The sequence below is a fragment of the Apostichopus japonicus genome, chromosome 21, assembly GCF_037975245.1.
Source record: "Apostichopus japonicus isolate 1M-3 chromosome 21, ASM3797524v1, whole genome shotgun sequence".
Classification (NCBI taxonomy): domain Eukaryota; kingdom Metazoa; phylum Echinodermata; class Holothuroidea; order Aspidochirotida; family Stichopodidae; genus Apostichopus; species Apostichopus japonicus.
Window position 1 is genome coordinate 5,433,785 of NC_092581.1, and position 13,991 is coordinate 5,447,775.

General features: G+C 39.5%; 1 protein-coding gene across 4 annotated transcripts in view; it reads right to left on the reverse strand.

Annotated features, from left to right (window-relative positions):
* Positions 1-13,991, reverse strand: part of LOC139962788 (uncharacterized) — a 65,275-nt gene that overhangs the window by 1,927 nt on the left and 49,357 nt on the right. For all 4 annotated transcript variants that reach the window (XM_071963111.1, XM_071963114.1, XM_071963113.1 and 1 more), the window contains 15 exons: positions 12,304-12,339; positions 10,764-10,895; positions 9,915-10,028; positions 8,188-8,304; positions 7,136-7,252; positions 6,209-6,361; positions 5,519-5,635; positions 4,792-4,917; positions 3,799-3,910; positions 3,350-3,478; positions 3,053-3,124; positions 2,431-2,502; positions 2,223-2,294; positions 1,715-1,786; positions 351-1,456 (listed from right to left, as the gene is read on the reverse strand). In XM_071963111.1, the coding sequence (XP_071819212.1) occupies positions 351-1,456; positions 1,715-1,786; positions 2,223-2,294; positions 2,431-2,502; positions 3,053-3,124; positions 3,350-3,478; positions 3,799-3,910; positions 4,792-4,917; positions 5,519-5,635; positions 6,209-6,361; positions 7,136-7,252; positions 8,188-8,304; positions 9,915-10,028; positions 10,764-10,895; positions 12,304-12,339 (2,547 nt within the window). The remainder of the gene's footprint in view (positions 1-350; positions 1,457-1,714; positions 1,787-2,222; positions 2,295-2,430; positions 2,503-3,052; positions 3,125-3,349; positions 3,479-3,798; positions 3,911-4,791; positions 4,918-5,518; positions 5,636-6,208; positions 6,362-7,135; positions 7,253-8,187; positions 8,305-9,914; positions 10,029-10,763; positions 10,896-12,303; positions 12,340-13,991) is intronic.

Genomic DNA, 13,991 nt, shown 5'->3' on the forward strand with positions numbered 1-13,991 from the left:
ATATTGTAAACAACATTTTCCTCGAAATATGCAAAAACCGATACTGGAAAGAAGAAAAAAATGCCCAAAAGTCCATCTCATCTGCTGTACCATTGGTACTAGTGTGACACAAGCTATTACCTAACACTAGGAAAAGGGCAGGTATAAAACTTAGGTATATTGTCTGCCTTTCAGGCAACCACCTCTGACAGAAAAAATATGTAGTATTCAAAGGTTTTTCCATGGCCACAAGAGGTATAAGATTTGCAGCAATTTCAAAATTCAGGTTTTTAAGCACAATTGGTCAGACCATCACGGTTCCGGTCGGTCATTCACATTTTTCGGGGGAAATCAAATTTTGATAATTTTACCTTTTGCTGAAGCGCTGGGATTGCCAGTAGAGACTACTGTACCGAGGGTTGTCACATCGGTTCCACCACTGGACGAAAGTTGGCTTTTACTCTTCTTACTGCTGCTCGCCCGCTTGGCCGCTTTCACCAACAGCGTGTAGAGGTAGGGATTGAGGGCGGAGTTTATCGGTAGGATGAACACAGCGGTCACCGCGTACATGTCGCCCGGAATCTCAACCGTGCCGGTGAGGGCTAGACATCCCATTATTATGATGGGCATCCAACAAGCCATATCCGTCAGAACCAGAAAGGACATCTTGGCGGCCATCTGAATCTGTTCGTCTAGTTTACTCTGTTTCTCGGCGGTCGCGCTGGTCTTAAAACCGACGGACTGTTTCGCTTTGATGTATATCACGATGTAACAGATCAACATAGCCAGGAAACAGACCAGGTTGAAGACCAGAAATATGAGAACCGAATAAAGCCATCCCGGAAGGAAATCTCTGGTCAGAGGGAGAGCGAGACAGACACTTGACCGACCGTAGAAGCTGACACCAAAGTAGTTCAGGGGTAACACCGGTGTGAAACTGATGAGGATGGCCAACAGCCAGACGCACAGAGAGACTGTATAGGTGGATTTGAAGCGGAGCTTTCGTCTGCTCAGCGGGAAGACGATCCCCTGAAAGCGGTCGATTGTGATCACCGTCAGAAACATGACGCTGCCCTCGCTGCCGAGAACGGCCAGAAATCCCGCAAACTTGCACAGCCCGCCGGTCTGCCAGATCTCCGAGTACCTGTAGTAAACGCCACGGAAGCTTAAATCGGCCGTGGCGATGATCAACATGTAGACTCCGGTGAAGAAATCGGCCAAGGCCAGGTTGGTTATCAGGATGGATTGCGTAGGATTCCGCCTGGAATTTGGAAAGATCTCTCTCCGATAAATCCGTAGAAATATTACGACGGCATTTCCGAGAACTGCGGCAACGCCCAAGACCCAAAGACTGATTCGCAGGAAACGGCTCTTCATGAGATCCTTGCAACTCGAGAATTGGCCAGCTTCCGGTAAGCATTCGTCTAGTTCTCGAGTTTGTTCGAACAGACAGCAAAAGAAAAACTTGTCAGAATATCTGTAGTAAAAAATGAATATCGGATTATTCAAATGTGTTTCTAAGATAAATTGAATGACGGATCACAGGTTTGAATCAAGTTGAAACACCATGCAGGGCTAAGAGGCATACAGAATGAGAACGAAATTATACAGATACCTAGCTATTTAATTCTAATGATAGGAATTTCTTTTTAAGCATTTGAATTTTTCTAACTGTAGTTTAAATTTTAAAGTAATATCATTACGCACAGGGAAAATCCCAACAAGAACTACTTACAATGCCTTGAGACTCCAAAGACCACTGAAAACCTCATCACTGACATCTGTCAGGCTCGTGGATTGAATATCACTGCGAGGAATGAGTACAAAAATATGCGAATCATAAATATAAACTTGGGATATGATGCAATTACATAAGAAAAGTCAGTTGAAAAAAAACTGCCATATTTACAAATATAGGCCTTGATTTCAGTATGTTATGCAACGCCTAAGAAAACGGTCATCTCACATTTGTTAGAAACTTTTGACAATGGCTACAAACTGTTCTATTGTGATATCAGGACAACGGTTTTTCATATCACCTGGCTCTGATTATCTGTAGGGGGTGGAGCAGGGGGACCCTTTTCAAAGATGATGTCGTGGGAGGGGAGGGACATGGCACCTGGCGATGACAGCCACAACAACACAAAACAGGAATTATACAACGCTGACACATCAAAGTAGTTGTTAGCCTTTTCGTATATCGAATGTTGACTACCAACTATTTGAACTTGTTTTGCACTTACAGTATTCCAAGTTCACTCAGCGGTTGAAATGGGCTCTGTGCTACGGTAGTCAGAGGGTTTCCCTTTAAACTCCTGTGAATGAGAAGAAAATGGCCAGTCCAGACCAATGCAGAGAGACACAAAGGATACAAGGAAATAAAGTGTTGCTATTTCAATTCAACCAATTCAGAAATAGATGATTTTATGGAGAAAGTTTGTCTTTACTTACAAGTATCTGAGATTATCGAGACCTGCAAATGTGTCAGGAGAGAGCGAAGTAAGAAGATTCCAGTCCAGTATTCTGAAGGAACGAACAGACACAAAACATGTGAATGAGCGTTAACTAGTAAAGCAATTGTAAGAGACATTGTGAAATACAGTTTAAAGAGATTGAGTAGTAATGAACTTAGGCATCACTATAGCCAATAAGATTCTATGCGAGATCAGAAAGAACATTCGGTATCTTCATCTTGCTCAATATGAGGACTGAGAGACAAGGATCCAGGGGGTGTAAACCCCCCTCCCACAACCCCCACCCCCTTTCAATTCCATACAATCAAGTTGAAATCAGTTTTTAGCACAACATTCCATGTGTATACCTAATTACTTATATTATAGCCAAACTATGCTTCATTAAAATGCACAATTCATGTCTATAACTTTTTTTTATCTTGAGGAAGGACTGCCAGTCCCCACCCCCACCCCTCCCACCCCTTCATGGCCAATGACTTCAATGATCCCACAGCCACACACCCTGATCTGGATCTGCCCCTGACTGACACAAACTAGAAAACACCAACTTTTAAGACAGTGATTGTAACCAAACTTTTTCATTGAAAATTAGTACTTACAAATTTCTTAAATTCATATTTTCCGCAAACTCGTGATCAAGGATAATGTCAATTCCGTTACTGGTGAAATCTCTGTCAAAACAAGAAATATTTTGAAATGGAAAAGTTCTAAATACACAGCAATTTGTTTTATATTGCATTATATTGCACCAACTTACGTATTAGAATGTAAATAAGTCAATTAATTCATCAATTAATGAGATTGTAACAGCATTTGAATACAATTGCATTCTGCCCATAGCAAAACTGATACCAAATAAAAAACAAAAAAGGAATAAATACAATCAATTCCCTCACATGTGTAAGACAAATTTAAACTGATGCAAATCTAGGTGCAAGGCATCTTGGATAGAATTTTCTTGAGCGAGGGCGCTGTCATTGACCGCTCTTCTGTTTCTCCGTACAGTATTCATCCCCTTTAAAATTCTACAAGAAAATGTATCAAATACAAAAGATCAGAGGAAAAAGTCAATAACATCAGAACTAAAGTGCTATATTGCTACAATTTACAGAATGTATTTTTTTTTTTGTCATTGAAATAATCCGCAAAATTCATCTGATTTGAAAACTTTACCCGGGGAGTGGGAGGGAGGTGAGGGAGGGAAGGGTAAGTATGAGCTGAAATAGCCAAATTATCTGTCTGAATATGAATATCTATCCACAACAATTTGTTTACATATGTACATTATATTCAGTTATATATTTTGTCACTAATTTTCGATAAGATATGTTCCAGCCCTACTCACAGTTGTTTAGCTTTGACTGGTAGCGACGCTGCAATCTCTGGCCCCCATTCAGTTCCCGAGCAGATGAAAGACATACCTGAACAATCACAGCCTTCAAAACATTTGCTGACATCTAAGAAAAAGAGAGCATATCAGACATTTATAACATTTCACACATTTGCTGACATCTAATACAAATAGAGCTGACATCTAATACAAATAGACCATTGAGTACAACATTTTACACACATTTGCTGACATCTGATACAAATAGAGCATTTCAGGGTATAACATTTTACACACATTTGCTGACATCCAACAAATACAGCATTTCATAGTATAACATTTTACACACATTTGCTGACATATATACAAATGAGTATCATATTTTACACAGATTTGAAAGGGGTTTGGTAAAAATCAGTGTTCCATCATTGACACAGCCACTTATTGACATTTTCATTGTCAGTGCCAACACCACCATACCACCAACCATTCCATGTCATCACCATGCCAACATTCTATGACATCACCACTGTACCACCAACATAATCACCATTCTATGTCATCACCATGCCAACACCACTATACCACCAACATAATTACCATTCCATGTCATCACCATGCCAACACCAATCACCATGCATTCTATGTCATTTTCATCTTCATCATCACCATGGTATTCCCTTTTGTAAAATTTTGTCACCATCAGTGTCCTCATCACCTCAAATGATATCACCATCACCATTAATTGCCTTTGTGGCTTAGCGGGCAGTATAATTCATAAACTTTCAATTTTACCTATAATTCATTAACTATATCCTGTTTCATCAATAAACCTTCAAGTTTACCTACAATTCATTTAACTATATTCTGTTTCATTAATAATCCTACAATTCCACCTACATATTGATTAACTATATATTGTTTTCATTCATAAACCTTCAATTGTACCTACAATTCAGTAACCATGATATTTATATTTACGAAAGTACTCATAATACGATTACGAACCACAGAATAGCTCGTCGTCCCCTTGGTCACAATGGACTATTCCATCACAAACTTCCTTCTGAGGTATGCACACCCTGCTATCACGTCCGTGGCATTTGTATGAACCCTCAGCACAGGAATATGATTCTGTAACAGAAACGAATACAAAGGAACACTTTCTGAGTATAAACCAGAGTACTTGACATTGCAGGCCAAATATTAATATATACAAAATCATTGCCAACAATCAATATATTTTATATTTCATAGAAAGGATGTTGGTTGTTCCCAACACTCTCCCTGCTGCCTGTGTCTCCTTCCCATCCTCCACTCCTCCCCTCGCCTGGTCATCCCATTGTCTCCAAACCTTCCTCTCTCCTCCCCTAAACTCCCCTCTGTGAGTTCCCCTTGTCTCCAAACCTTCCTATCCCCTCTCCTAAACCCCCTTCTGTGCCTGCCCCTTGTCTCCAAACCTTCCTATCCCCTCTCCTAAACCCCCTTCTGTGCCTGCCCCTTGTCTCCAAACCTTCCTCTCCCCTCCCCTAATCTCACCTCTGTGCCTGCCTCCAAACCTTCCATTCTCCTCCCCTAAGCTCCCCTCTGTGCCTGTTCCTCTCCCCTCTCCTAAACTCTCCTCTGTGCCTGCCTCCAAACCTTCCCCTCTCCTACCCTCTCCTCCCCTCTGTGCACCACTCCTCTTCCCTCTCCTAAATTCCCCTCTGTGCCTACCCCATCTTCTCTGCCTTACCACAATCCAGTTCATCTTCTCCATTTTGACAGTCGTAGTCTCCATTGCATCTATCCCTCTCCGGAATACAGTAAGAGTGTGGACATTTGAAGTAATCGAGAGGACATTGGAACAACTCTATCGGTAGAAGAGGACAAGATAACATGAAAGACATTAAATAGATCACAGAACATACAGGACAAACATTCAAGTTGTTTATAGGATGGCAGTGGGGGAGGCCACCAAATTCATATACTTCATGCCTCCTATTTTTTACCAGAATGTGTGGTGCATGAGACTGTGTGTCCTTCTGGCTGTGCAGAAAATCGAAAGGGTAACTATATATACACGAGAATAGAACCACATATTTATCTATGAAACACTAGACTCTAAGGAAAGACTTTGTATGAATGAGATGCAAAGGGTACCTTCTTTTTTTTTCCTTTTAGGGGGAGGGCCCAGGCAAACTCCTATTTTAGTCTGTAACAAAAGAATTTACCCCCTTAGGAAACTAGTGTCACACAATATGTAATACCTTACTGCATAATTACTTTATAGAAAGAAACAGATCAAATGTACAAACCACAATCCATAAGGTGACTTGCATCTCTGCAACCTCGTAAGTAGCTATACTCATCGTATTCATTTATACATGTAATACCTTTACTGTATGAACTAATTTATAGAAAGAAACAGATCAAATGTACAAACCACAATTCATGAGGTGACTTGCATCTCTGCAACCTCGTAGGTAGCTATACTCATCGTATTCAAATATACATCGATTAGATTCTTCTGTGCATGCCCCATTCTTGCACTGTATCTGAGATGACAGGTTACACTGGAAAGCATCTTGTAAGTAGTCTATAAAGCATTTCAAACAAGTTGAGAAAATGACTCAAATCTCTTGGTTAAGCAAACACACATCCTAAATGCACACAACAGCTCCTCCAGGCAATATATCAGTCTACACATGCATAATTATGTTTTGAGAAATGATTGGCTTACAGATGATTATAAGCATGAATGATCGTTATGGGCGATTTTAATTCATCACTGCTGGTAATATGTAGTTTGCAATTTAAGAAACTACTTCTTTTAATACAAAACACGTCCAAACATCGTTTCAAATATTCAGACTTTAAGTTGCAAGAAGTGTACAATAAATTTAATTACCAGAATTTTGAGGCAAAGCAGTTAAACTGGTTAGATTGGGAGAAACTGCATGCTCACGAGTAAGAAGTTGCTCACCAGGATTTTCCTGTGCTTAGAAATATAACCTGTCTCCAAACTGCACTGTCATGCTAAACAAGAAACTATACACCTCTTTAACCAGGCAGCAAGTCAACTGTGTACGTGAGTTGCCGTTTCTCTGTGTAATGTACTGTAGATCGCGTAACATGCACGACCCCTAGGGTCGTGTATGTTTCTGCACGACCCCTAGGGTGTGCTTGCATGACTCCTTGGGTGATCACGTTTCACTTTTTCCTTTCTGATGACGTTTAAATCAGTCAAACTCTTCCCAGCACGGATCTAGCAAGGCTCGAACATGCCATCGTTTATCGTTGACCACCTAAAATGGCTTGAAAATGATCATCAATTTTTCAGAGAGAGTTTTAGCGGCGACTTTTTACTCACCGCATGTCTGTGGCTCATCTTCCCAGTTTTTACCGGAACAGTCACGGTAGCCATCACACTGATTATGCGAGGGAATCAGTTTACCATCAAAACACTGGAAGTTTCCGCTTGACATTGCTGCAAAGAGGTCAAACAGAAAAGGGAAATCTCTTTCAGAGGTTTGATCTGTTCATCATATTTGACCTCAGTATATGCATGTGGCGTAAACTTTCGTTTCCCATTTTATGATATTTGGTTCCAATATTCCTCTGACGGCACAACCTTGAAAATGGATCAAGTGTGGATTCCTTTCCTCAGCTTGCCAATGTGGATATCCTAATCTAGCACTGAGTTGAATTAACCAAGCTTCTCATATAAACCATTTCTGTACTTGCCAATGTGGATTTCCTAATGTAGCACTGAGTTGAATTATCTAAGCATCTCATATAAACCATGTCTGTCCTTGCCAATGTGGATATCCTAATCTAGCACTGAGTTAAAGGGTGTGAAGACTCACGCACAAAGAAACGTGTCATGCCGGTAATCTGACTTAGTTTCGAATGAGGTGTAACAGAAGTGTTAGACACCACTATCCATCCCAGAAAATACACACACAGCTTGCTACCGTCGGTAATTAGACACTAGTGTACAGTCAATACATACAGCTACGGTCAATACCCACAACACGGTGCACATAGCAGCGATGGACATCTCAGGTCTAGATTAAAGATAACAAGGTATCACGTTTCATTACTGTCTGTATTTTGTAGCGACACGAACAAAACGTCACTTGCAAGCAACGGAAAGTTAACTTTTTCAGAATGCGGCACCTGGTCTGGGGCGAGTCGTCAATGCCTTTAAATTAACCAAGCATCTCATATAAACCATTTCTGTCCTTGCCAATGTGGATGTATGGTGTGTATAAGGGTTATAAGGTGTATATGGTGGGTATAAGGATTATCAACTTGAATGCTGTGAGCAATAGCAACAATGCTCAACATACTTCCATTTCAGCCAGAAGAAGGGAGGCCTGGGAAGGGGTTCCAAAGATTTGGGATTATGAATATACTCACCACAGTTCTTCTCATCTGAAAGGTCGTTACAATCATGCTTAAGGTCACATTGCTTAGACTTTGGTATACAGAGACCATCTTCGCATTGGAATTCATCGCTGGAACAAGGTGGATAAACTATAAACCCGAGAAGCAAGCAAATATAAAATGTGAAGGTTAGCAACTGGCAAGGTGAAAAATACAGCAAAATCATGTGTTACGACAGTCATTAAAGGCGTAGAAGCCTAAATTGATTTGGGGGGGCTGTAACGACTTGCCCGAAAAATATAACCAAAATTTTTCGCGCTCTTCGCGCACGTTCAACATCTTAATGTGCATGTCATATAGACATTCATCGATTATTACATCACATGCCGATAACCGATGAATGCCTATATGACATGCACATTAAGATGTTGAATGCGCGCGGAGCGCGCAAAAAATTTTTGGTTATATTTTCCGCGTTATTACCCTTCCATATTGGTTATAATTATTGGGAAAGTCGTTACAATAATAACGATAATAATAATATCAGTTTAAACATTGAAAAACACATTGCAAATTATTCTTCTTTCAGTAGGTGCCCGAAAAATTCTCAGCATATTGCCCGAATTTTCACCTAAAAAATTTGAAAAACACACTGCAAATTTTTCTTCTTTCAGTAGGTGCCCGAAAATTCTCAGCATATTGCCCAAAGTTTCACAAAAAGTTTTGGTTGGGGGGCTACAGCCCCCCCAGCCTCCTATGCCTATGAGTCCACAGTGTCGTTTCTGCAATGCTCTGTAAGTGTTATCAAAATACTGTTGATGTGTTTTGCGATGTTGATCTGTACTTTGTGTTTTTGAGGGATGTTTCTGCAATGCTCCTTTAGTGTTATCAAAATACTGTTGCTGTGTTTGCGATGGTGATCTATATCTTGTTTTTGGAGGGATGATCGCTCTTTCAGTGTTATCGAAATACTGTTGATGTGTTGAGATGTTGATCTGTATTTTGTGTTTTTGGATGGATGTTTCTGCAATGCTCTTTCAGTGTTATCAAAATAATGTTGATGTGTGGCGATGTCCATCTGTATTTTGTGTTTTTGGGGTGATGTTTCTGCAATGCTTATTCAGTGTTATCGAAATACTGTTGCTGTGTTTTGCGATGTTGATCTGTATTTTGTGTTTATGGATGGATGTTTCTGCAATGCTCTTTCAGTGTTATCAAATACTGTTGCTGTGTTGGGATGTTGATCTGTATTTTGTGTTTTTGGAGGGATGCTTCTGCAATGCTTATTCCGTCTTATCGAAATTCTGTTGATGTGTTTGCGATGTTGATCTGTATTTTGTGTTTTTTTATTGAATTATAACTGGTTTGTTGCTGTAATGTGATGCTGTACTGTTTCTACATCTTTATTACAGTGTTAATTTACAGTAATACTTTAGTACTATTTAGCGTGACTGTCGCGTATATTGCTGCTATGTAAACAAATAATTGTTTATTATCAGCTATCCAATCTTAAAGCCGTTGAAAATTTCATAATCCTTTTCGAAATCATGTTTCTTTCGGTCTCAAAGAAAAAGGCTTTGTTCGCGATGGGTCAATTAAACAAAACAGGCCGTGCTATAAATAGAGAGATGAAAAAAAAAATAACTGCCTGATAAATAGAGACCAAAATCCATTCCAAACATGTTAAAATATTTACTTTACCAAATGGAATTCTTTCTTTTCTTTGCTTTTAATATGATTTCAATATAAACTATAATTACCGCATTCATATTCATCACTCCCATCAGTACAGTGGTCGATAAAGTCACAGTAGAATGATGATGGGATACAATTACCATCAAGACAGGTAAATTCTGATATTGCACAGGAGCCATCTTGGAAAGGGATATATGGAAAAGGAATTAATAGCCAAATTCATCAATTTCACCATTTCACAAAATTGTGAATGTGGGTGTGTGTCTTTCATATGAACAAAAAACAATGTATATATGATGAGGATTATGAACTTATGATCATAAAATGTTGAAGGGAGGTGCAGTTTTACCCATGCAGGGCTCGGATTTATCTTCTTAATATACACATCACCACTACATCACAGAGTGTCACCAAGCCTTCCATGGTGCTGAAACATTCTTTGTCTATAGCAGGGTTGTCCAACCTACGGCCCGCGGGCCACAGTGCGGCCTGCCGCAAGGTCCCGTCCGGCCCGCCAACCTCATTAATTTACAAATGTACTTTTACCCAGGAATTCTTTCTTGATAAATTTGAGAGATCATTATATCTCAATATGAAGATTGTTTTGATACAGATCAGAAGGCTTGTGAAGTGTCATTTCCTGCAATCTGGGGATCTTTTGGGCGATTTTTTTTCTTGCACGTCACGCGCCAACCTACGGTGGCGCTCCACTTGTATAGTAACTTCATTTCCCATACCCCCTAACAGACCCCTAGCGGGGCCACTGAAATTTGCCGCTCTGGCACGAAACCCTGGATATGCCACAGGAGCTTGTAGGCTCATGCGGCCCCTCCTTTATCATAATCATTTGAGGTGGCCCTCCTCATCAAAAGGTTGGACAACCCTGATCTATAGGGAAGTTAAAACTATTCTACCTGTGGACTGGGCGCAGTTCAATTCATCGCTTTCATCGTAGCAATCCGGTTTACCGTCACACACGAATACGTTTAGAATACACTCCCCCGTAGAACAATGGAATTGCCCTTTTCTGCATGACCGCTGGGAGTCTGCGGAGGCAAACACAACATTTTCAGGAATGTTTTTCACTTAATAAATGACAAAGGAAACAACCATTTTAATTCACCCGATACACAACTGACATGATTATTTCACATTCAAAAACGATTCTTGCATTTTCTAACAATGAGGATAAGAAAAACACAAACTAATACAATTGTTTACCAATTATACTCTGATGACAATTGCCTGTCACCTGTGGATATACTATGTGAATTATGTGTCAAACACAATATTTACACACCATACAACAGCTTTGTTTGGATCGATTCTCTATTTGACCAATAGGATCATGAGACAGGGTAGTCTGAGCTATAATAAGTCTGGTAGGCTTATTATATTAGATCTTGTCTATTATGAACATTTACACACCATACAACAACTTTGTTTGGATTGATTCTCTATTTGACCAATAGGATCATGAGACAGGGTAGTCTGAGCTATAATAAGTCTGGTAGGCTTATTATATTAGATCTTGTCTTTTATGAACATTTACACACCATACAACAGCTTTCTTTAAATCAATTCTCTATTTGACCAATAGGATCATGAGACAGGGTAGTCTGAGCTATAATAAGTCTGGTAGGCTTATTATATTAGATCTTGTCTATTATGAACATTTACACATCATACAACAGCTTTCTTTAAATAGATTCTCTATTTGACCAATAGGAACATGATACAGTGTAGTCTGAGCTATAATAAGTCTGGTAGGCTAATTATATTAGATCTTGTCTATTATGAACATTTACACACCATACAACAGCTTTCTTTAAATAGATTCTCTATTCGACCAATAGGAACATGATACAGTGTAGTCTGAGCTATAATAAGTCTGGTAGGCTAATTATATTAGATCTTGTCTATTATGAACATTTACACACCATACAACAGCTTTCTTTAAATAGATTCTCTATTCGACCAATAGGAACATGATACAGTGTAGTCTGAGCTATAATAAGTCTGGTAGGCTAATTATATTAGATCTTGTCTATTATGAACATTTACACATCATACAACAGCTTTCTTTAAATAGATTCTCTATTTGACCAATAGGACCATGATACAGTGTAGTCTGAGCTATAATAAGTCTGGTAGGCTTATTTATATTAGATCTTGTCTATTATGAACATTTACACACCATACAACAGCTTTGTTTGAATCCATTCTCTATTTGACCAATAGGATCATGATACAGTGTAGTCTGAGCTATAATAAGTCTGGTAGGCTTATTATATAATATCTTGTCTGCAAAGAAAGATACATCTTTTGAGTTGCAACCCTACAACACTTAAACATTGGTCTACCATTAACCAAATAAGATATGTAACAATGCTTATGTTGCCATAGAGCAACAAAATTACTATCAATAATTAAATATGATAAAACTTTTATTACCTTTGTTTATCTCGAGAGGTGATGGTGCAATTTCCACTACACAAAAGAAGAAAAGAAGCATGAAATATATTAGAAGCACCTAGTAGAGATCAAAGCCAAATGGAGGTGGCTATATATATTAGGATCATAGCACCAACTAGAGATCAAAGCCAGACAGAGGTGGCTATATATATTAGGATCATAGCACCAACTAGAGATCAAAGCCAGACGGAGGTGGCTATATATATTAGGATCATAGCACCAACTAGAGATCAAAGCCAGACGGAGGTGGCTATATATATATGGATCATAGCACCAACTAGAGATCAAAGCCAGACGGAGGTGGCTATATATATTAGGATCATAGCACCAACTAGAGATCAAAGCCAGACGGAGGTGGCTATATATATTAGGATCATAGCACCAACTAGAGATCAAAGCCAGACGGAGGTGGCTATATATATTAGGATCATAGCACCAGTTAGAGTTCAAAGCAAGACGGAGGTGGCTATATATTAGGATCATAGCACCAGCTAGAGATCAAAGCCAGATGGAGGTAGCTATATATATTAGGATCATAGCACCAGCTAGAGATCAAGGCCAGATGGAGGTGGCTATATATATATTAGGATCATAGCACCAACTAGAGATCAAAGCCAGACAGAGGTGGCTATATATATATTAGGATCATAGCACCAACTAGAGATCAAAGCCAGACAGAGGTGGCTATATATATTAGGATCATAGCACCAGCTAGAGATCAAAGCCAGATGGAGGTGGCTATATATATTAGGATCATAGCACCAGCTAGAGATCAAAGCCAGATGGAGGTTGCTATATATATAAGGATCATAGCACCAACTAGAGATCAAAGCCAGACAGAGGTGGCTATATATATATTAGGATCATAGCACCAGCTAGAGATCAAAGCCAGATGGAGGTAGCTATATATATTAGGATCATAGCACCAGCTAGAGATCAAGGCCAGATGGAGGTGACTATATATATATTAGGATCATAGCACCAACTAGAGATCAAAGCCAGACAGAGGTGGCTATATATATATTAGGATCATAGCACCAGCTAGAGATCAAAGCCAGACAGAGGTGGCTATATATATATTAGGATCATAGCACCAGCTAGAGATCAAAGCCAGATGGAGGTTGCTATATATATATTAGGATCATAGCACCAGCTAGAGATCAAAGCCAGATGGAGGTGGCTATATATATTAGGATCATAGCACCAGCTAGAGATCAAAGCCAGACAGAGGTGGCTATATATATATTAGGATCATAGCACCAGCTAGAGATCAAAGCCAGACAGAGGTGGCTATATATATTAGGATCATAGCACCAACTAGAGATCAAAGCCAGATGGAGGTGGCTATATATATATATGGATCATAGCACCAGCTAGAGATCAAAGCCAGATGGAGGTGGCTATATATATTAGGATCATAGCACCAGCTAGAGATCAAAGCCAGACAGAGGTGGCTATATATATATTAGGATCATAGCACCAACTAGAGATCAAAGCCAGATGGAGGTTGCTATATATATAAGGATCATAGCACCAACTAGAGATCAAAGCCAGACAGAGGTGGCTATGTATTAGGATCATAGCACCAACTAGAGATCAAAGCCAGACAGAGGTGGCTATATATATATATTAGGATCATAGCACCAGCTAGAGATCAAAGCCAGATG